General features: G+C 44.0%; 1 protein-coding gene across 3 annotated transcripts in view; it reads right to left on the bottom strand.

Moving 5' to 3' along the window:
* LOC115138186 (succinate--CoA ligase [GDP-forming] subunit beta, mitochondrial) overlaps positions 1–25256 on the bottom strand; it is a 134971-nt gene that overhangs the window by 73661 nt on the left and 36054 nt on the right. For all 3 annotated transcript variants that reach the window (XM_029674745.2, XM_065000237.1, XM_065000230.1), the window contains exon 2: positions 23340–23481. In XM_029674745.2, coding sequence (XP_029530605.2) covers positions 23340–23481 — 142 coding nt within the window. The remainder of the gene's footprint in view (positions 1–23339; positions 23482–25256) is intronic.

Genomic DNA, 25256 nt, shown 5'->3' with positions numbered 1-25256 from the left:
ACATTTCCCCTGTCATAACCCCTCACACCAGACTACTACAGCAACATTTCCCCTGTCATAACCCCTCACACCAGACAACTGCAACAACATTTCCCGTCATAACCCCTCACACCAGACTACTGCAGCAACATTTCCCGTCATAACCCCTCACACCAGACTACTGCAGCAACATTTCCCCTGTCATAACCCCTCACACCAGACAACTGCAACAACATTTCCGTCATAACCCCTCACACCAGACAACTGCAACAACATTTCCCCTGTCATAACACCTCACACCAGACAACTGCAACAACATTTCCCGTAATAACCCCTCACCAGACAACTGCAACAACATTTCCCCTGTCATAACCCCTCACACCAGACTACTGCAACAACATTTCCCGTCATAACCCCTCACACCAGACAACTGCAACAACATTTCCCGTCATAACCCCTCACACCAGACAACTGCAACAACATTTCCCCTGTCATAACACCTCACACCAGACAACTGCAACAACATTTCCCGTCATAACCCCTCACACCAGACAACTGCAACAACATTTCCCCTGTCATAACCCCTCACACCAGACAACTGCAACAACATTTCCCCTGTCATAACCCCTCACACCAGACTACTGCAACAACATTTCCCATCATAACCACTCACAGCAGACTACTACAACAACATTTCCCCTGTCATAACCCCTCACACCAGACAACTGCAACAACATTTCCCGTCTTAACCCCTCACACCAGACTACTGCAACAACATTTCCCCTGTCATATCCCCTCACACCAGACAACTCCAGCAACATTTCCCATCATAACCCCTCACACCAGACAACTGCAACAACATTTCCCCTGTCATAACCCCTCACACCAGACAACTGCAACAACATTTCCCGTCATAACCCCTCACACCAGACAACTGCAACAACATTTCCCGTCATAACCCCTCATACCAGACAACTGCAACAACATTTCCCCTGTCATAACCCCTCACACCAGACAACTGCAACAACATTTCCCGTCATAACCCCTCACACCAGACTACTGCAGCAACATTTCCCGTCATAACCCCTCACACCAGACTACTGCAGCAACATTTCCCCTGTCATAACCCCTCACACCAGACAACTGCAACAACATTTCCCGTCATAACCCCTCACACCAGACAACTGCAACAACATTTCCCGTCATAACCCCTCACACCAGACAACTGCAACAACATTTCCCCTGTCATAACACCTCACACCAGACAACTGCAACAACATTTCCCGTCATAACCCCTCACACCAGACAACTGCAACAACATTTCCCCTGTCATAACCCCTCACACCAGACTACTGCAGCAACATTTCCCGTCATAACCCCTCACACCAGACTACTGCAGCAACATTTCCCATCATAACCCCTCACACTAGACTACTGCAACAACATTTCCCCTGTCATAACCCCTCATACCAGACAACTGCAACAACATTTCCCGTCATAACCCCTCACACTAGACAACTGCAACAACATTTCCCCTGTCATAACACCTCACACCAGACAACTGCAACAACATTTCCCGTCATAACCCCTCACACCAGACAACTGCAACAACATTTCCCCTGTCATAACCCCTCACACCAGACAACTGCAACAACATTTCCCGTCATAACCCCTCACACCAGACTACTGCAGCAACATTTCCCCTGTCATAACCCCTCACACCAGACAACTGCAACAACATTTCCCGTCATAACCCCTCACACCAGACAACTGCAACAACATTTCCCCTGTCATAACACCTCACACCAGACAACTGCAACAACATTTCCCGTCATAACCCCTCACACCAGACAACTGCAACAACATTTCCCCTGTCATAACCCCTCACACCAGACAACTGCAACAACATTTCCCGTCATAACCCCTCACACCAGACTACTGCAGCAACATTTCCCGTCATAACCCCTCACACCAGACAACTGCAGCAACATTTCCCCTGTCATAACCCCTCACACCAGACAACTGCAACAACATTTCCCGTCATAACCCCTCACACCAGACAACTGCAACAACATTTCCGTCATAACCCCTCACACCAGACAACTGCAACAACATTTCCCCTGTCATAACACCTCACACCAGACAACTGCAACAACATTTCCCGTTATAACCCCTCACACCAGACTACTGCAGCAACATTTCCCGTCATAACCCCTCACACTAGACTACTGCAACAAAATTTCCCGTCATAACCCCTCACACCAGACTACTACAACATTTCCCGTCATAACCCCTCACACCAGACTACTGCAACAACATTTCCCGTCATAACTTCTCACACCAGACAACTGCAACAACATTTCCCTGTCATAACCCCTCACCAGACTACTACAGCAACATTTCCCCTGTCATAACCCCTCACACCAGACAACTGCAACAACATTTCCCGTCATAACCCCTCACACCAGACTACTGCAGCAACATTTCCCGTCATAACCCCTCACACCAGACTACTGCAGCAACATTTCCCCTGTCATAACCCCTCACACCAGACAACTGCAACAACATTTCCCATCATAACCCCTCACACCAGACAACTGCAACAACATTTCCCCTGTCATAACCCCTCACACCAGACAACTGCAACAACATTTCCCGTAATAACCCCTCACACCAGACAACTGCAACAACATTTCCCCTGTCATAACCCCTCACACCAGACTACTGCAACAACATTTCCCGTCATAACCCCTCACACCAGACAACTGCAACAACATTTCCCGTCATAACCCCTCACACCAGACAACTGCAACAACATTTCCCTGTCATAACACCTCACCAGACAACTGCAACAACATTTCCCGTCATAACCCCTCACACCAGACAACTGCAACAACATTTCCCCTGTCATAACCCCTCACACCAGACAACTGCAACAACATTTCCCCTGTCATAACCCCTCACACCAGACTACTGCAACAACATTTCCCATCATAACCACTCACAGCAGACTACTACAACAACATTTCCCCTGTCATAACCCCTCACACCAGACAACTGCAACAACATTTCCCGTCATAACCCCTCACACCAGACTACTGCAACAACATTTCCCCTGTCATATCCCCTCACACCAGACAACTCCAGCAACATTTCCCATCATAACCCCTCACACCAGACAACTGCAACAACATTTCCCCTGTCATAACCCCTCACACCAGACAACTGCAACAACATTTCCCCTGTCATAACCCCTCACACCAGACTACTACAGCAACATTTCCCCTGTCATAACCCCTCACACCAGACAACTGCAACAACATTTCCCGTCATAACCCCTCACACCAGACTACTGCAGCAACATTTCCGTCATAACCCTCACACCAGACTACTGCAGCAACATTTCCCCTGTCATAACCCCTCACCAGACAACTGCAACAACATTTCCCATCATAACCCCTCACACCAGACAACTGCAACAACATTTCCCCTGTCATAACCCCTCACACCAGACAACTGCAACAACATTTCCCGTAATAACCCCTCACACCAGACAACTGCAACAACATTTCCCCTGTCATAACCCCTCACACCAGACTACTGCAACAACATTTCCCGTCATAACCCCTCACACCAGACAACTGCAACAACATTTCCCGTCATAACCCCTCACACCAGACAACTGCAACAACATTTCCCCTGTCATAACACCTCACACCAGACAACTGCAACAACATTTCCCGTCATAACCCCTCACACCAGACAACTGCAACAACATTTCCCCTGTCATAACCCCTCACACCAGACAACTGCAACAACATTTCCCCTGTCATAACCCCTCACACCAGACTACTGCAACAACATTTCCCATCATAACCACTCACAGCAGACTACTACAACAACATTTCCCCTGTCGCAACCCCTCACACCAGACAACTGCAACAACATTTCCCGTCATAACCTCACACCAGACTACTGCAACAACATTTCCCCTGTCATATCCCCTCACACCAGACAACTCCAGCAACATTTCCCCATCATAACCCCTCACCAGACAACTGCAACAACATTTCCCCTGTCATAACCCCTCACACCAGACAACTGCAACAACATTTCCCGTCATAACCCCTCACACCAGACAACTGCAACAACATTTCCCGTCATAACCCCTCATACCAGACAACTGCAACAACATTTCCCTGTCATAACCCCTCACACCAGACAACTGCAACAACATTTCCCGTCATAACCCCTCACACCAGACTACTGCAGCAACATTTCCGTCATAACCCCTCACACCAGACTACTGCAGCAACATTTCCCTGTCATAACCCCTCACACCAGACAACTGCAACAACATTTCCGTCATAACCCCTCACACCAGACAACTGCAACAACATTTCCGTCATAACCCCTCACACCAGACAACTGCAACAACATTTCCCCTGTCATAACACCTCACACCAGACAACTGCAACAACATTTCCCGTCATAACCCCTCACACCAGACAACTGCAACAACATTTCCCCTGTCATAACCCCTCACCAGACTACTGCAGCAACATTTCCCGTCATAACCCCTCACACCAGACTACTGCAGCAACATTTCCCGTCATAACCCCTCACACTAGACTACTGCAACAAAATTTCCGTCATAACCCCTCACACCAGACTACTACAACATTTCCCGTCATAACCCCTCACACCAGACTACTACAACATTTCCCGTCATAACCCCTCACCAGACTACTGCAACAACATTTCCCGTCATAACTTCTCACCAGACAACTGCAACAACATTTCCCCTGTCATAACCCCTCACCAGACTACTACAGCAACATTTCCCCTGTCATAACCCCTCACACCAGACAACTGCAACAACATTTCCCGTCATAACCCCTCACCAGACTACTGCAGCAACATTTCCCGTCATAACCCCTCACACCAGACTACTGCAGCAACATTTCCCCTGTCATAACCCCTCACACCAGACAACTGCAACAACATTTCCGTCATAACCCCTCACACCAGACAACTGCAACAACATTTCCCCTGTCATAACCCCTCACACCAGACAACTGCAACAACATTTCCCGTCATAACCCCTCACCAGACAACTGCAACAACATTTCCCCTGTCATAACCCCTCATACCAGACAACTGCAACAACATTTCCCGTCATAACGCCTCACACCAGACAACTGCAACAACATTTCCCGTCATAACCCCTCACACCAGGCAACTGCAACAACATTTCCCCTGTCATAACACCTCACACCAGACAACTGCAACAACATTTCCCGTCATAACCCCTCACACCAGACAACTGCAACAACATTTCCCCTGTCATAACCCCTCACACCAGACTACTGCAGCAACATTTCCCGTCATAACCCCTCACACCAGACTACTGCAGCAACATTTCCCGTCATAACCCCTCACACTAGACTACTGCAACAAAATTTCCCGTCATAACCCCTCACACCAGACTACTACAACATTTCCCGTCATAACCCCTCACACCAGACTACTGCAGCAACATTTCCCGTCATAACCCCTCACACTAGACTACTGCAACAAAATTTCCCGTCATAACCCCTCACACCAGACTACTACAACATTTCCCGTCATAACCCCTCACACCAGACTACTACAACATTTCCCGTCATAACCCCTCACACCAGACTACTACAACATTTCCCGTCATAACCCCTCACACCAGACTACTGCAACAACATTTCCCCTGTCATAACCCCTCACACCAGACTACTACAGCAACATTTCCCCTGTCATAACCCCTCACACCAGACAACTGCAGCAACATTTCCCGTCATAACCCCTCACACCAGACTACTGCAGCAACATTTCCCCTGTCATAACCCCTCACACTAGACTACTGCAACAACATTTCCCCTGTCATAACCCCTCACACGAGACTACTGCAACATTTCCCCTGTCATAACCCCTCACACCAGACAACTGCAACAACATTTCCCTGTCATAACCCCTCACACCAGACAACTGCAACAACATTTCCCGTCATAACCCCTCACACGAGACTACTGCAACATTTCCCCTGTCATAACCCCTCACACCAGACAACTGCAACAACATTTCCCCTGTCATAACCCCTCACACCAGACTACTGCAACAACATTTCCCCTGTCATAACCCCTCACACTAGACTAGCGCAACAGTGTTTTCCCTGCCATGCACCTCACATTGGCCACAAAAGAGAGAAGATGATGCGCAGGGGCGTATTCATTATGCCGATTCTGTTGCAAAACGTTTCTTTAACGGAAGCAGACGGAACGAAATGGCGAGGAACCTACCTGAATTTGTCCAACACTCATTTTAGTTGAATGTTTGGATAATGATCACACCCCAGGTTTGTGGGAAAAAACCCGTGTTTTTGGGATATTGATTAGCGATTGTCAAGGATGAACAGAAATTCCAAAATGTGTGTGGAGTTTTTAGTTCAGCTAAGAGAGCTTTATAAGCTGTTTATTTGATTGTGGGATTTGAATAGTGTAAAAAGGTACTAAATCTATTCTAGCTCTTAAAGGGGCAGTAGTGTACATTGGGTGGACGATTTTCAATTACAGCATTATTTAATCTGCAGTTATTCTTCTGCTGTTTATTATGTTACCAATAATATTTACATTAACATTCACATATATTTACATGCAGTATCTTCTGATTACAATTATATCTAATCTTTTAACTAAATGCAATCCATTAGCTACATCTACAGTAGCTGTCCAATAACATTGTGATGGAATGGCATGTCCTGCACTTTGTAAAAAAAACTCCCTAGTGCATCCCGAGTGCATCGAGTGAATGTTGGAAAAAGATCTTGTTTTTTCTCGAAACATAGAATGTGAACGCAAAGAGGACTCAGACCTCAAAATAGGTGAAGTGAACTGGCAACAAAAAAAAAGTTGAGTCCTCATTCAAAGGCAAGAGCAGTGTGAATACAAAGAGAACTATGTTCACTTTAAAGACTACTACTCTCTGTTTGTCATATATGCATAGTCACTTTAACTTCCCTAGGGTAGGGGGCAGCCTTGGGAATTTTGGATAAAAAGCGTGCCCAAATTATAATTTGTAGATTTGGATAGGAAACACTCAGAAGTTTCTAAAACTGTTTGAATGATGTCTGTGAGTATAACAGAACTCATATGGCAGGCAAAAACCTGAGAAAAGATCCAACCAAGAAGTGGGAAATCTGTGGTTTGTAGTTTATTGTCTGTGAGTATAACAGAAAAATATTGTCTGTGAGTATAACAGAACTGATATTGCAGGCGAAACCCTGAGGAAAATCCAATCAGGAAGTTCCTCTTATTTTGAAACCGTTGTGTTCCTATGCATCCCTATTGGCCATTGAAAGGGATATCAACCAGATTCCTTTTTCTACGTATTCCCTAAAGTGTCTACAGCCTTTTGACGTAGTTTCACGCCTTATGTTGAAGAATGAGCGTAAACGACTACATTGCGTAAATGGCCAGCTGAGGGCTCTCAGAGTGATTCTTGCGTAAAAGAAGGAGGTAGTCATTTTTCCTCTTGCTCCTGCTGAAAAGCCAATTGTCCTGGTTGATATATTATCGAATAGATATTTGAAAAACACCTTGAGGATTGATTATAAAAAATGTTTGCCATGTTTCTGTCGATATTATGGATATAATTTGGAAGATTTTTCGGCGTTGTCGTGACGGCTATTTCCGGTGGATTTCTCAACATAACGTCACCAACAAACGGAGGTATTTCGGGTATAAAAATAAATCTTTATGGAACAAAAGGAACATTTGCTGTCTAACTGGGAGTCTCGTCAGTGAAAACATCCGAAGATCATCAAAGGTAAACGGTTCATTTGATTGCTTTTCTGATTTTCGTGACCAAGCTTCCTGCTGCTAGCTGGACATAATGCTATGCTAGGCTATCGATAAATTTACACAAATGCTTGTCTTGCTTGGCTGTAAAGCATAATTTCAAAATCTGAGATGACAGGGCGATTAACAAAAGGCTAAGCTGTGTTTCGCTATATTTCACTTGTGATTTCATGAATATTTTCTAGTAATATTTCATGCTAATTAGTGTAGTTGATGACAATTCTCCCGGATCCGGGATGGGTAGTTCCAAGTTAACTGTTGTTTTATTTCTTTACTTACCTACACACACACACACCTTTTTTTCCGCACTATTGGTTAGAGCCTGTACGTAAGCGTTTCACTGTAAGGTCTACACCTGTTGTATTCGGCGCACGTGACAAATAAACTTATTTGATTTGAGATTTTAAAGAGGACTATTGCAATATAGATACTGCACATGTCAATATTGAGATTACAATGTGCAATCGATTAATTGTGCAGCCCTAGCTCAGTTCGCCTTTGTTAAGTCAATGCAGGCTGAACAGTACCAGTGGACTGGCCTTTTCCCCAAGTCAGAGCAGGTCCACCGAGGCCATGGCACGGTGAGACACAGAGCCGTTCCGAGGAGGCTGGAAACACAAAAGTCTGATCCTTTTTGGTAAAACAATGGGGTAAGTCTCAAGTGGAAATGCCCCATAGTTGAAAGCATTAGGTATCAGATAGTACAATATTGCTGTCCTGTCCACTTGGCTAGTATAAAAGGATGTATTAGGTCCAGCTGTGCCGGAACCTGATCCCAACACTTCTGATAAACACAAGACAGGAGTGATCTTGCTGGAGACAACAGTCATAGAGCTCTCATTGTATTTGTGAGTGCTTGCACTCCTCAAACGACAGGCTTGTTTTCTAGAGGGGGAGATAACAGTGGGCTTAACAGTGCTTGAAGTGTATGTGAGGCAGTTTTGGCTGGCTAAGGAGGGAGGTGTGGACAGAGACTAGGAGAGTCTATCCATGTTGGCCAGCTTTACAATGCTCAGAATCCAGTCTTCTCCAAATCCCTCACTCAGCAGAGACAGGGGTTGCACGGAATCTGACGGCTCATTGGATACTCAAGACAATATCATACCGTTTGATGTTAATCAATTAATAAGGCTACTTCTAAAGTTGATGGGGAACGCAATTTATTTAACTATGTATGCCAGGTTAGGTCTAGGGCTGTGGCGGTTAACATTTTGTCAGCAGGTTATTGTCATGCAAAAGTCTGCCGGTCTACCGGTAATTGACCGTTAATTAACAAACACATTCAGCATCTCCAGACCTCCACACATACAAGCCGCTGATGTACGCCGTTGGAACATCTACATTTAAAAAGAATAAATAAATCAATAAAATAATAAATCAATTAGACACCATCACAATGAATCCTTTATTTATTTTAGGCAGGTCTACAGAAACATTATGTGAAGAAAATGTACTTCAGAAAAACAGAATATGAGTTGGCTTACTGTATGTTATCTGGCTATGTGGCATGCCATAAACTGTAGGCTAGTTCATTTAGCAGACAAGATAAGCTATTTTATATGACATGATAGTAAGAATAATATAATTTAATAAATAAAGGATTTTTCCCATTACGCATATGAAGTGGCTATGTTGAGAGTAAAGTGATCATTTGAAACATGTCCGACACACTAGATTTAGAGTTTTGGCAACTTTAGTTGTAAATGACACAAACCTTGGAATGTCTTAAAAATCTGAACATATGCAACATGCAACTAAAGGCTATTGGTGACTGTACAGCTGTCCTCCTCATCAAGTGATCATATTTTCCCCCCTCAGACGATTCTCTATTTAATCTGGTCTTTACTAATATGTCAAATGAGTTTAGATTAGAATGGCCCATTATCCAATGGGCAGGATGCACTCGAATAGTGAATGGAGGCCATGCTTTCCCGCCGGTCCGTTTTTCAATGATTCCAGGTAGGCTACTTCAGTTTTTTAGATGAGCATATGAGCAGCTGAGAAATAAATAGAAGAACCCTTATTTCACTCCAAGCATCAACTACTGTTTAAGGAGCATGCTTTCACTGTGCGACAGGTGATATTCCGCCCAAACTTTGAATACCATGGGCTCTCGAACCTGGTTCCTGCAGCTACCCAGTGCTTAATTTGGGAAATCGAGTGAAATCTGTTCGGGAACATCGATAATAACATGTTTTCACAACTAAACATATTTCACTAATCTGTTGACAGCCCCTCTTATCTGGGCACTCCGAGAAAGGAATAAAGAAGCGAGGGGAGAAGACAGAAATGCATCGTGGTGAGATCCTGTATAGCTAAAGGTAATATCATCCAAAGAATTATGAAAAAAAATCCCTTTTACTAGGCTATTTCAAATACAAATTACCTACAACTCTAGGCTAACTGTAATCCACCCTGCACAATCGATGAACCAACAGAATCTAGGGCAGGGCCTAGGGCAGGGCTGCTCAACCCTCTTCCTGGAGATCTACCTTCCTGTGAGTTTTCAGTCCAACCCTAATTTAACACACCTGATTCTACTAATTAGCTGCTCAACAAGACCTTAACTAGCTGAATCAGATACGCTAAATTAGGGTTGGACCGAAAACCTACAGGACCGTATATCTCCAGGAAGCGGGTTGGGCAGCCCTGGCCTAGGGCTATGGGTTCTCTCCCAGACATTTTGGAGGTAGCATAAGGTAACCAAGTTCATCCAGTATGCATAATAATATGGTCCACACTCAAAGGAGATTACTCAAATGTGTTTAATTTTAGAATATAGGCTAGACAAATGATGTTATGTTTTATTTTTTATATTTTGTTATGTTTTTCTGCCATGCATAATATGCAGTAGGCTATGTAATGCATAACGGCACAATCAATTTTAATTCAGGTTTCTTTTCGGGCTTGGGCTCATAAGCCAATGTATAAGCTCTAATATGCATTTTGGTGTTTTTAATTAATCATCACCTTAGAAAGCACTATACATTTTGTTATGTCAGGCTTTTAAACTACATCCACAACGACCATGTTTTACAATTTCAACCTGCTACTGAACTTCTTTCTTTAAATTGATCATCACAGTGGTATTTTAAAAGCAGGACACTGTTGAGATGATACATGTTTGATGTCATTTTCGATTACATTTATGTCAGTGGTTAGAGGGACAATAGAGCCCTGAGTACCAGGCCATTAGGACCCCATGGCTGCTAGAAAGTTGGGTACTACCAAAGCATGTCCAGAGTGCATAAAAGGAGATTACCGTGACTGAACGGTCAAGTGGAATTTTACTGCAGTCATGACTTATGAGTGCCGGTAATACGGTCACTGCAACAGCCCTAGGTAGGACTACATCTAGTCCTACTCCTGTGTGTTTTAGCATGGCTAGAATGCAGGCCTCATCCCAAGTCATTTCCAGTCATTGGTGGGAAAAGCATCATTATCAAACAGCGTGCAGCGTAATAGAATGGAATGAGAATGGGTCCCAATGTATGCCGCAGTCCAGACAAAGGAATTTAAAAAACTGGAACGAATGCACAGCCGAGACCGAGAAGAAGAAAAAGTCATTGTATTTCTTATTACAAATTTACTGCTCAATGGAGCACGGAATAGCCCTAATAAAACAAGCAATTTAGAGGCAACATTACCAAAATAATGGCGCCATACCTCCTGCCTGAACAAGTGTTGGGAGCGTTGGCGAGGCGACGCATCAGGGCCTAAAGTGTGAGCAACGGTAATGTTCCTCCCGCAATATCAGCCGTCATGAGTCCAAAATTACATTTTGATTTGTGAGGTCCCTGAAACGCAGCTCAAATTCCTCATAATGTATTTACAAAATAATTTGAGAGGCATTCCAATTGTTTTACCACAGACACACAAATCAGAGATGTAATTATGTCTATTTATGATCCAAACTCAAAGATTTCCGTAACAGCAGCGGTGGCTTTTTGTTTTGCTTTCCTTCACAGCGCACACTCACACATTCTATTAGTGATTGGGGCCTGAGCAGGTTATTGTAGCTGGCTGCAGCTGCACCTTTATGAAAGAAAGTGGGTGTTATACAAACACAGGAACATTGCACACACTGGGCATAAACATACTCATATAATCTCACACAATGGGGTCTTCCTGGGGCATACATCTACATTAGCACTCACTTCATTCATCACAAAGTGGTTAGAGACGCAAGTCAAAGACCACATCACCTCCCTTCCCGACACACTCAACCCTCTCCAATTCACCTACCACCCTGACAGATCCACGGATGACGCAATTGCCAATGCCCTTACCCACATGGACAAAAGGAATGCATATATGTGAGGATGCTGTTCAACGACTACAGCTCGGCCTTCAATACCACAGTGCCCTGTAAATTCATCAAAGCTCACAAACCTGGGACTGAACTCCTCCCTATGCAACTGGGTCCTGACTTCCTGGCGGCCGCCCCCAGGTAGTGAAGGTAGACAACATGATCTCCTCCAAACTGAACCTCAACACGGGGGCCCCACAAGGGTGCCCTCCGTCCCCTCCTGTACTCCCTTTATAACCATGACTGCGTGGCCTCACACAGTTCCAACTCCCTCATCAAGTTCGCTGACGACACGACAGTAATAGGCCGGATTACCAACAACGATGAAACTGCCTACACAGAGGACATAGGCACCTGGATGGCATGGTGCCAGGTAAAAACTCTACCCCAACATCAGAAAAACAAAGGAGCTGATCGTGGAATTCAGGAGGAACTAGGTTGGGAGCACCCCCATCCTCAACTGGGCCGTCGTGAAGACAGTCAAAATCTTCAAGTTCCTCCACTTACACATCTACGATGAGCTGAAATAGTCAAACCTCACAAACCTCAGCAGGCTGAAGACATTTGGCCTCTCCCTGAAGGACCTCATAGTATTCTACAGAAGCACCATTGAGACCAACACAGCCTGGTATAGTAACTCCTCCGCAGCTGACCGCAAAGCTCTACAGAGCGTGGTACACTCAGCCGAACACGCCATTGGATGCACACTGCCTGCCCTCCAAAAGATCTACAACACCAGCTGCTGCAGGAAGACCATCAACGACCTCAGCCACCCGAGCCACGGCTGTTCCACGGCCATCACTCAGACAGGGGCAGTATAGGAGTATCATAGGACTATTAAAAACAGTCAGACTGGCCAATAGCTTCTACCCCCAGACCATCAGGAGTCTGAATAGCCAAAAGGCAGTAACCTCCTCCCTCTCTCCCTCTCCTGCCTCCCGGACTTCCTACCACTGCCCCATCCTTGAGGATCCCCTTAAGGATGTTCTACCCCCCAACAAACATGACCCTGCCGACACCTCCCAATGGACATTTATCACCATTACACAGCTGTAAATGTAAAAAAATATATATTTATTTGGGAGGTGTCGGTTCAGACAGACAGACAGACGGACAGACAGGACAGACGTCGGAGGTTTACCTACACTTAGGTTGGAGTCATTAAAACTCGTTTTTCAACCACTCCACAAATTTCTTGTTAACAAACTAGTTTTGGCAAGTTAGTAAGGACATCTACTTTGTGTATGATAAGTACTTTCAAACTATTTTTGCAGACAGATTATTTAACTTATAATTGACTGTATCACAATTCCAGTGGGTCAGAAGTTTACATACACTAAGTTGACTGTGCCGTTAAACAGCTTGGAAAATTCCAGAAAATGATGTCATGGCTTTAGAAGCTTCTGATTGGCTAATTGACATCATTTGAGTCAATTGGAGGTGTTTTTCAAGGCCTACCTTCAAACTCTTTGCTTGACCTACAGGCCTACAGTGCCTCTTTACTTGACATCATGGGAAAATCAACAGGCAGTCTCCTTGTGGAGTGCAACGAGAGAGGCAGGTCGTTATTGAGCTGGACTCGTTAACTGTAAGGTTGCAAGATTGGATCCCCCGAGCTGACAAGGTGAAAATCTGTTGTTCTGCCCCTGAACAAGGCAGTTAACCCACCGTTCCTAGGCAGTCATTGAAACTAAGAATGTGTTCTTAACTGACTTGCCTAGTTAAATAAAAAGGTATAATTTTTTTAAATGTAATTTACATTTAAAAAATAAAATAAATAAAATTGGCGCCCAAAAATACCGATTTCCGATTGTTATGAAAACTTGAAATCGGCCATTCCGATTAAATCGGTCGACCAGTACATAACCCAACCAGAAGCTATGATTACTGGCAACATTTGCACTGAGATAAAGGTTGGATCTGCAGCTTTCAAGGAGTGGGACTCTAACCCGGGAGCTTGTAAGAAATCCCTCCATGCCCTCTGATGAACCATCAACAGGCAAAGCTCCAATACAGGACTAAGATCGAATCGTACTACACCGACTCCAACGCTTGTCGGATGTGGCAGGACTTGCAAACTATTACAGACTACAAAGGGAAGCACAACCGAGAGCTGCCTAGTGACACAAGCTTACCAGATTGACTAAATAACTTTATGCTCGCGTCGAGGAAAGTAAAACTGAAACATGCATGAGAGCATCAGCTGTTCTGGACAGCTGGGCCAGACGGATTACCAGGATGTGTACTGTCTTCACTGACATTTTAAACCTCCCCCTGTCTGAGTCTATAATACCAACGTGTTTCAAGCAGACCTCCATAGTCCATGTGCCCTAGAACATTAAGGTAACCTGCCGAAATGACTATCAACCCGTAGCACTCATGTCTGTAGCCATGAAATGCTTTGAAAGGCTGGTCATGGCTCACATCAACACCATTATCCCAGAATCCCTAGACCCACTCCAATTTGCATAACGCACCAACAAATCCACAGATGATGCAGTCTCTATTACACTCCACACTGCCCTTTCCCACCTATGTAAGGAACACCTATGTAAGAATGCTATTCATTTACTACAGCTCAGCGTTCAACACCCTAGTGCCCTCAAACCTCCCTCTGCAACTGGATCCTGGACTTCCTGACAGGCCACCCCCAGGTGGAAAGGCTAGGTAACAACACATCCACCACGCTGATGCTCAACATGGGGGCCCCTCAGGGGTGCATGCTCAGTCCCCTCTGGTACTCCATGTTCACTCATGACTGAAAAGCCAGGCACGACCCCAACACCATCATTAAGTTTGCTGATGACATAACGAAAACAATGAGACAGCCTATAGGGGGGAGGTCAGAGACCTGACCGTGTGGTGCAAGGACAACAACCTCTCCCTCAACATGATCAAGACAAAGAAGATGATTGTGTACTACAGGAAAAGGAGGACCGAGCATGCCCCCATTATCATCGACGGGGCTGTAGCGGAGCAGGTTGAGAGCGTCAAGTTCCTTGGCGTCCACATCAACAACAAACTAACACACCATGACAATAATGATGAGGGCATGAAAAAACCTATTCCCCCTCAGGAGAAAATATTTAGCATGGTTCCTCAGATCCTCAAAAGGTTTTACAACTGCACCATCGAGAGCTTCCTGACGGGTTGCATCACTGCCTGGTATAGCAACTGCTCGGCCTCCGACCGCAACACACTACAGAGGGTAGCGCGTACGGCCCAGTACATCGCCGGGGCCAAGCTTCCTGCCATCCAGGACCTCTATACCTGGCGGTGTCAGAGGAAGGCCATACAAATTATCAAAGACTCCAGCCTACCTAGTCATAAACTGTTCTCCAACGGCAAGCGGTACCGGAGCGCCAAGTCTAGGTCCAACATGCTTCTAAACAGTTCCTACCCAAGCCATAAGGCTCCTGAACAGCTAATCAAATGGCTACCCAGACTATTTAAATAGCCCCCCCTCTTCTATGCTGCTGTTACTCTCTTATCATCTATGCAGTCACTTTAATAACTCTACCTACATGTACATATTACCTCGACACCGGTGCTCCCGCACATAGACTCTTACTTTTTTTTCCTTTTCTTAAAACTACATTGTTGGTTAACCTCTTGCTTCTACTCGGGACGCTTGCGTCCCAACTAGAGCTCTGGAAATGCAAATGCGCTACGCTAAATGCTAATAGTATTAGTTAAAACTCAAACGTTCATTAAAATACACATGCAGGGTATTGAATTAAAGCTACACTCGTTGTGAATACAGGCAACAAGTCAGATTTTTTAAATGCTTTTCGGCGAAAGCATGAGAAGCTATTATCTGATAGCATGCAACAATACACTACAACACAAAAGACCCGCAGGGGACGTAAACAAAATAATTAGCATTTCGGCGTTACACAAACCGCACAATAAAATAGAAAACATTCATTACCTTTGACCATCTTCTTTGTTGGCACTCCTAGATGTCCCATAAACACTATTGGGTCTTTTTTTCGATTAAATCGGTCCATATATAGCCTAGATATCGTTATATGTAGACTGTGTGATCAACGAAAAAAAACAGCGTTTCATAACGTAACGTCATTTTTTTTAATTCAAAAAGTCGACGATAAACTTTCACAAAACACTTCGAAATACTTTTGTAATGCAACTTTAGGTATTAGTAAACGTTAATAAGCGATCAAATTAATCACAAGACGAAGTATATTCTATAGCTGTCCGTCTGGAAAAATGTCCGGCTAGAAACTCAACCAAAATATCCGGTCCTAGACCTGAAGAAATGCGCTGCCTTGCATGTGTTTGACCAAGAAACAACTCGTAGGCAAATGACAAGACTCTAGACACCGTGTGGAAGCTGTAGGTACTGCAACCTCAGCTCATTAATTGTGGTTCACCTTTATCAATGGGTTCAAGTAGCGCAGCAATATATTTTTCCATTTTCAGTGATCAGTTTTTCCTGCGCTTTCCGATGAAACGCATGTTATGTTATAGCCACAGCCGTGATTTAACCAGTTTTATAAACGTCTGAGTGTCTTCTATCCACACATACTAATCATATGCAAATACTATATTCCTGGCATGAGTAGCAGGGCGCTGAAATGTTGCGCGATTTTTAACAGAATGTTCAAAAAAGTAGAGGGTAGAAGCAAGAGGTTAAGTAAGCATTTCACTGTAAGGTCTACACCGTTGTATTCAGTGCATGTGACAAATACAATTTGATTGTGAAACCCTGGTCGTAGAGAGCATGGCTGTCGTTTGGTACAGTAGTCATGAAGCACTTCAAGTCATGGAATGCATTAGTTACAGAAAAAACATTCACTCAGAGAGAGGGCATTGTTTCTCATACCTCTAACTATTACAGACTACTGTACTAGTAAGTTGTCATATAAAGTATAAAGGATTGCATTATTGTCCCCTTCCACTCCTCTAAATAGCGTTACCTCAGAACACTGAAAGTGATACAGTAAGCAGCTATTTTTCTGGGAAGATCATGGGTCATGGTATAAAATTAGTCTTCACTCAATTTACAGGTTGTAGGCCCAAGGCATGTGTGATGTGAGCCATAACGGATTCTACAGCAGACACAATATCATGGCCACACTTTCCCCCTGATTGAAAACAAAGGCTTAAGGGGACACTACACTCTTTCTATATAATTTCAGACATTTCAGTCTTTCACACTGCCTGGGACCAAATCAAGTGCCTGTCTGAGTCAAGTTTGAAGAGCAGAAGAATTAGGCCTATCAGGGATGGATCGCTGTACAATGAATGGTTGATGCATGTGCTGTTCTTCACCACAGCTTTCTGAAAGCCTTTACACAGGTGAGGTAGAAATAAAAACATGTTTCATGGAATCTATTAAGCAAACAGTAGAAGAGTTTCTTGTTAGATCATTGGAGGAGTGTTGGCATACCTGCCTCAAAGGGTGAGTCTAATGTCAGGCCATCTCAATATTATGCTGTGCACTGACATATCAAAACTCTCTCTAACAAGAGATGACTGCCGTGCATAAAGCTGCACTGTTTACACTGAATATTCATATCTGTGAGAAATGAGTTAATACATCCCTGCCTCTTCTAATTGAGATTCTACCGGGTTCATCTATTCTGAATAAGTTCAACATGACCCAAGAAGCAGGGGAGGGAGAAAAGGGTCAAATTGGAGAAAGAGAATGAGAGAAGCTGAAACCAGTGAGGAAAAGAGACAAAGGGAGAGAAAGAGAAGAAGAGATGGGGAGGAGAAGGAACAGGAGGAGAGAGAGAGAGAAAGAGCAAACGCCTGGGGGCTAGACTTCAGGTGGCAGGATGAAGAAAATATGACAGTAGTGCTGATATGACAGATGGCTGTATGCTGAGCTAATTTGAGATAATAAGGAAAACAAAGCCTATAGGATCACACAAGCCAACTCAACCTGGGCCAATCGAGACAGCATGATAAAGACTGCAGGATAACAGACAGACAGTATGCCACATTCATGTATGCCTTCTAAGAAATTGGGTCCCAATCATTTTGGATTCATGATACAGTATGCTGTGTGGGACAATATATACAGGAAGGCACCCTTCATGAATGTGAAAACAAATCCTTATACTGCACATTGAATGGAATGGAAACTGGAGCAAAACGTGATTTGCGGTGAGAAAAAGAACGTGGCCATCTGTGTGTGCATGCGTGTAAAAAATACATTGCTCTCATTCATCAAACAAGCTCAACATGTGGAGAAGACAAAAATCAGAGCAAATGTTTTTCAATCTCTGGTTCATTGATCACTGCTCAGAGGACAGAAAGCTTGGCAGGCATTAAGGCTCCCGGACACGCAGGGCAAGACAAATACAGTATTATAGTGAATTTAGAGTGAAAATACATAAAGATTTACACAGCAGATGCATCTGTCAACAGGGTTGTGATATCCAAAGTAGCTCAAATAATCATGCGCTCATTGGCTGCTGGGGACGTGTGTGTGTGTGTGTGTTTGAGAAATGTCCAAAAATAGGCAGCCCCTTCTCAAATTCACAATCTTATAGGTTTTTAAAAGAGGGATATTTCGACAGCACATTGTGAGGCACTGCATTGCTAGATGAAGTGTTAAAAACCCCTCTGGGGTTGATTTATCGAGACTCCATTTCCTAATCAGCGCACGACTGCTGCATACTCTAATGCCACCATCTTATTGTTGATGTGGTTGAGAGGCATGGTGTGTGTGTGTGTGACTGTAAACACACACTGAGTGAAAGATTACTGAACGGTGCAGGGGGATTGTGTTTGGGACAGGTACTGCTGGGTCATTAGCTCTGAGCAGGCAGGCAGGAGTCAGTGTCAGTCAGTCACACAGAGTGGCTCTCTGGAAAACGAGAGAGAGGTGCTATAGTCACCCAGTACTCAGCAGTCCCAGTGAGTTGCCCAATAAATGTGTCTACTTTGCGTGACCGATTGGCTAGTTATGGTTGGCCAATCTGTGTTTGTCTTACTAAATGTTCGGCCACCTCGCTCAGAAACATGGATGTGGCAATCGTTATGACACGACGTCAGAAAGCCAGAACCGCTGCTTGAATCTTTTAAAAGCAGTTGCTGCTGAAGATCTAAGCGGAAAAGCCCCTACGTTATTTATCCTAAGTGGTAATGGCTAAATCAATCACCATCCACCTCCGAGAGCACAGCTCTACTGTACAGGAGTGGACCTCCAGATACCACAGCTCCAATTGAGCTGTCAGGTCCACTGCTTTATGGGTAAGTGAGCCCGACAGAGGGGAGTATATTGGGGAGTGAGAAAGAGTGTGAGAGTGTATGTGTGCGCATGAGAGAGAAATGCATTTGAGTTTCGCATGGTCACGTCCACTCCCAGTGATGCTGCTGTACCCCCTCCCCCCTCTCCAGAGGGACCCTGATACTGGGCTCAGAGTCTGGGGCTGGAGACGGACTGGCTCTCTGTCTACCGGGAGCACGGCAGCTCAGTACATATTCCAACTAAAATAAGCAAATTAAAGAGAACGCTTCTCTCAGACATATCCACTCATATGACCTTAGGTGGCTGGGAAGTGTAACACACAGTGGACAAACGTTGTCATCTGCACTAACGAGGCATCAAAAGCCAATCACTCCCTTTTAAAACTAAGCCAAGAGCAGACGATGGACACAAATACACAAAAGGCGTCCGCATGTTTCCCACCCGAAACAGTTTGGTAGAGTTTGTGCATATATTATGATGACATTTTTGTTCCTTATGGAGTTCGGTTAGGGGTTTTTCTGCCGTTCCAAGCCACGGAAAACATTTTCTGGCGGTAAGCCGAAGTTCGGAGCCAAAATCTATGCCCTTTCACCAGGGATTGGTATTTGTTGTCATTCAATGAGAGATCTCTTCAGCAAAAAATAGTACTAAACAGTACTATTGCCGCTTTTTTCTTGTTTTTCAATTGAAGGTCTTTTAAAGGGAGTATGCGATCTGAAGCATGCTGACGCCTTAACCTGTTGAGTGTAGGGGGAAGTATTTAGATGAAAAACGCACCCAAATAAAACGGCCTATTTCTCAGGCCCAGAAGCTAGAATATGCATATAAATTGTCAGGTTAGGATAGAAAACACTCTAAAGTTTCCAAAACGGTCAAAATATTGTCTGCGAGTTTAACAGAACTGATATTGCAAGTGAAAACCTGAGGAAAATCCAACCCGGAAGTGCCTCTTATTTTGCAAGCTCCCTGTTCCATTGCATGCCTTCCCTCCATTTAAAGGGGTATCAACCAGATTCCATTCCCTATGGCTTCCACATGGTGTGAACAGTCTTTAGACATAGTTTCAGCCTTGTATTCTGAAAAATTAGCGAGAACGATCACATCGCGTCAGTGGATGGCTGTGTGTCCCCAGAGTTTTGCATGCGCAACAGCTTGGAGCAGACATTTTCTCTCGCTCTCCTATTGAAAAAGCTACGGTCCGGTTGAAATATTATCGATTATTTATTGTAAAAACAACCTGAGGCTTGAATATAAAAAAACGTTTGACATGTTTCTACGAACTTTACGGATACTATTTGGAATTTTCATCTGCCCGTCATGACCTGCACGAGCCTGTGGATTTCTGAACAAAACACGCCAACCAAATTGAGGTTTTTGGATATAAAAAGGAATCTTTATCGAACAAAAAGGAACATTTATTGTGTAACTGGGTGTCTTGTGAGTGCAAATGATCCAAAGATCATCAAAGGTAAGCGATTAATTTTGTTGCTTTTCTGACTTTCGTGACCAATCTACTTTGCTGCTAGCTGTTTGTAATGTTTTGTCTGCTGAGACAGATGTCCTCACATAAACACTTGGTTTGCTTTCGCTGTAAAGCTTTTTTAGAAATCTGACATGCCAGGTGGATTAACAACAAGCTAAGCTGTGTTTTGCTATATTGCACTTGTGATTTCATGAAAATTTTATATTTTTAGTAATTTAATTTTAATTTTGCACTCTGCAATTCAGCAGATGTTGACGAAAATGATCCCGCTAACGGGATGGGTGCCCCAAGAAGGTAACTTCTCTGGGATATGTGGGACGACGTCCCACCTGGCCAAAAGCCAGGGAAAATGCAGAGCGCCAAATTCAAATAAATTACTATAAAAATTTAACTTTCATTAAATCACACATGCAAATTAAAGCTACACATGTTGTGAATCCAGCCAACATGTCAGATTTCAAAAAGGCTTTTCGGCGAAAGCAAACGATGCTATTATCTGAGGATAGCACCATAGAAAACAAAGAGAGAAAAGCATATTTCAACTCTGCAGGCGCGACACAAAACGCAGAAATAAAAATATAATTCATGCCTTACCTTTGACGAGCTTCTTTGGTTGGCACTCAAATATGTCCCATCAACATCACAAATGGTCCTTTTGTTCAATTAATTCCGTCGATATATATCCAAAATGTCCATTTATGTGGCGCGTTTGATCCAGAAAAACACCGGTTCCAACTTGCGCAACGTGACTACAAAATATCTCAAAAGTTACCTGTAAACTTTGAAATGTTTTGACAAACTACTTCTGTAATACAACTTTCGGTATTTTTTTACGTAAATAATCGATAAAATTGAAGACTGGGTGTTCAATACAGGAAGAATACAAACTTTAGCATGCTTTCTGGTCACGCGCCTCTATCTAACAGTACACTTCAAGTGACCCTCGTTCAAGATGGCCGTACTTCTTCATTACACAAAGAAAAAACCTCAACCAATTTCTAAAGACTGGTGACATCCAGTGGAAGCAATAGGAACTGCAAGAAGGTCCCTTCAATTCCCAATGAAAACCCATTGAAAAGAGAGTGACCTCAAAGAAAAAATCTGAATGGTTTGTCCTCGGGGTTTCACCTGCTAAATAAGTTCTGTTATACTCACAGACATGATTCAAACAGTTTTAGAAACTTCAGAGTGTTTACTATCCAAATATACTAATGATATGCATATCTTATCTTCTGGGGATGAGTAGCAAGCAGTTGAATTTGGGCATGCATTTCATCCGAACGTGAAAACACTGCCCCCTGTCACCAAGAAGTTAAGGACAGACAGACCAGAGAGAGAGACAGACCAGAGAGACAGACCAGAGAGAGAGACAGAGAGCGAGAGAGAGAGAGCTACATTATAGAGCAGTGAACATGGACACTACAGGACAGCAGCAAAGCCCATTGTGTTGGTTGAGATAAGCAGAGATTACAGCAGCCAAAGGGTCTGGGCAGAGTAGAGGTCTGCTGAGGGCTCAATATCTGGGCCCCGTCCAACTGCATGTCCCCTTCTCTCAACGCTGAGTGAAAGAGAGCACAACTGGGACTGTCACAGAGATATTACACCTCCTCCTCCGTTTATCTTGGCTTGCATCACCGCCAAGACACTGAGAACTCCCCAGGCAGGCCCTTCCTTAGTGCCCAACATCTCACTGGCCAACAACAATGTGCTAGAGATGGCTGTCCACAACATGGACACTGAATTAAAAATATGAGTGTGTGTGTTGGTTCTTTTAGGCGTTTAGGAGTAAGGTTTCAGGTTCCAGATAAGGTTAGGGCTATGGTAAGGGTTAGGGAAAATAGGATTTTGAATGGAAATTAATTTGAAGTCCCCACGAGGATAGAATAACGTGTGTGTGTGTGTGTGTGTGTGTGTGTGTGTGTGTGTGTGTGTGTAATAAAATCTTATTAATACAGAAAGGCAGACAGAGAGAGAGCGAGAAGAAGTGAAAGTGAATCTGAAGAGAGAGTGCGTGCGTGAAAATAATTAGTATGGTTGAGTGGGGTGACGAGAATTGAGCCTGTATGATCACTGAGCGCAAGGAACATGGGCCCTGCTCCCAAACAAACCTCACACACACAATTAAACTTGATAACACTTCAGCCAAGATTAACCACAGCAGTTTGCACGTCTGGAAGAGGGCTGGCTGTCTGGGGATTGCTACGTAAACAGAGCTGTAACAGAGCGACAGTGTCAGGATGCTCCTCAAACAAACCGCAGTATAGAGACACCGGAACCTACAAAGATTTTGTTTGCTTTACACAATATACCATGTTTGATTAATGCCACTCCTGCAACCTTGGCCCTGTGTAGCCCTAGAGCATATTGTCATGGTTTAAGTCTGAATGACACCCAGTGTTGCAGTAGACTGCAGTTTTAGTGTAGGTTAGGCCTAAGTGTGTGATGTCCACTCACCGAGTCTCTTGGCAGCCTGCAGAGCGTCGGGGGCATTGTCAGCCACGTAGAAGCGCTGGACTGTAACCCCACTCTCCTGCATCAGCTTCTTGCTCTGATACTCCTGCAGGTTCAGCCATCGCCTGGAACTCACCCGTGCACACTGCAGAGAGGGAGACAGCGGCAAAGAGGGAGAGAGAGAATTGCTGAAATGTTTTGTTAAAAGTAACCAAATATTTAGCGGAAGACGTAATTAGCTAAACACTAGGAAGCTAGAAGGAATCCAACATCAGGGAGCAGTTGAGGCCATGAAAGTACTACTACTACTACTAAGAATATGGCTAAACAGGCACAGGTTTTCTGTGAGGAGTATCCTTAGTGACAGCTTAAGATTTCTGTTTCTGTTTCAAATTAGGCCTACATGCAAAGATTACTTTGCACTGCACAAGCCGCTGTTTCAACATCTGGTGATGTTCAGGAATTATAAATATGCCCAAACGTTGATAAAGGTTTGACAGACTCTCGGTTAGAGGAATAACCATACCGGAAGTGCAGGTGTGTCTGATTAAGCCTTACTTATGTTCAGTTCTCCAGAGTGCATTCATTCCCATCTCTCCACCCATTCTGCCTCCCTTTTCCCTGCCTCTCCATCCCCCATAATGAGACCGGTAGACAGGCCTAGGATGTGTTCGAACTGTTTGCTCAGTCAGCAGATGCAGCTAGGCTGTCAGCTCCAGCTGTTGGCACTATTAAACAGACAGGTTTTACTGTGAGACACCTGTGTTAAGGTTAAACGCCCTCAGTGTTGTCAGATGGGCACATTACCCCGACTGCAGTCAGTCTAACATTGTTAAGGAAAACAAAGCCATTGCCGTAATGGAAATTCAGAATGCAATATATATATATATATATATATATATATATATTAAACTGTGCCAAATTTCCAAGACTTAAAAGTAAAATCTACTTAAAAACTATATTTTGCACAACAAAAAAATCCCATTGGTCCACTGGTGATAGTCCCAAAATGTTTTGCTTGTCAGCAGTCAAGTTCAAGATATTGTACTTTCAAGAAGCAAAAAGTGTCACTTGCCACATGATAATGCATTTTGCAAATGATAATTAATTTCTCTTTTCTTATTCCATCCCTGCTTAAGAACGTGTGTGTGACAACAGCAGGCGTAATCCCGTCGTGATCCACTACAAGCCCCGCTGATGAATAATGAAGGCCTCCTCAAGTGTAACAAAGTCTGAGGGGCTGATCAAACAAGCCATATTTCAGACATCCTTTAAAAAATGAATCCTGACAAGGAAGGGTTGACTGAAGGCTGATGCAGATGAGGAGTGGAAGGGGAGGGGCTGCTGCCATCTGACTTAGTGGTGTGAGGGGTCTGACAAGGCCAAACCGAAGCACTAACTCTCAAACAGAGCTGCCTGGGAGCCTCTCCATCATTCATGAGAAGAGGAGAGAGGAGACGGGCTGAGAGCACTAGGCCATCTCAACGGCATCCACGACCAACTGAAGGGAGGAACTCTGACCCTGCTTAACCTCACAGGGGAAGCAAGGCAACAAGGTCAAACCCACACTTCTTATAACACATATCTACAGTAGGCTGCATGACAGTGTGAATATCAATAAGTTAGCCCACAGTAGGGTTGCAAAGGGTCGTAAACTTTCCAGGAAATTCACGGAAATTTACCAAGGGAAATTAAGCCCGGAAATTTTGCTTAAATTCTTCAAAGTTAGTTAGTTTATAACGGTGAACCTTTTTGTGGGATAAACATAAGGCAATTCTAGGTCTTGTTGCAAATTTTGGTTAAACTATCCCCAATTCAATGGAATTGCAACCCTCTGCATACACCGTGCACTCTTCCATCACATGTACAGCTGATTCTCAAGCTCTTGCACAGTAATGATATGGTATTGAGCCCACCCAA

The sequence above is a fragment of the Oncorhynchus nerka genome, linkage group LG2 (genome assembly GCF_034236695.1).
Source record: "Oncorhynchus nerka isolate Pitt River linkage group LG2, Oner_Uvic_2.0, whole genome shotgun sequence".
NCBI classification, from domain to species: domain Eukaryota; kingdom Metazoa; phylum Chordata; class Actinopteri; order Salmoniformes; family Salmonidae; genus Oncorhynchus; species Oncorhynchus nerka.
This window is presented reverse-complemented; position numbering and strand designations above follow the sequence as displayed.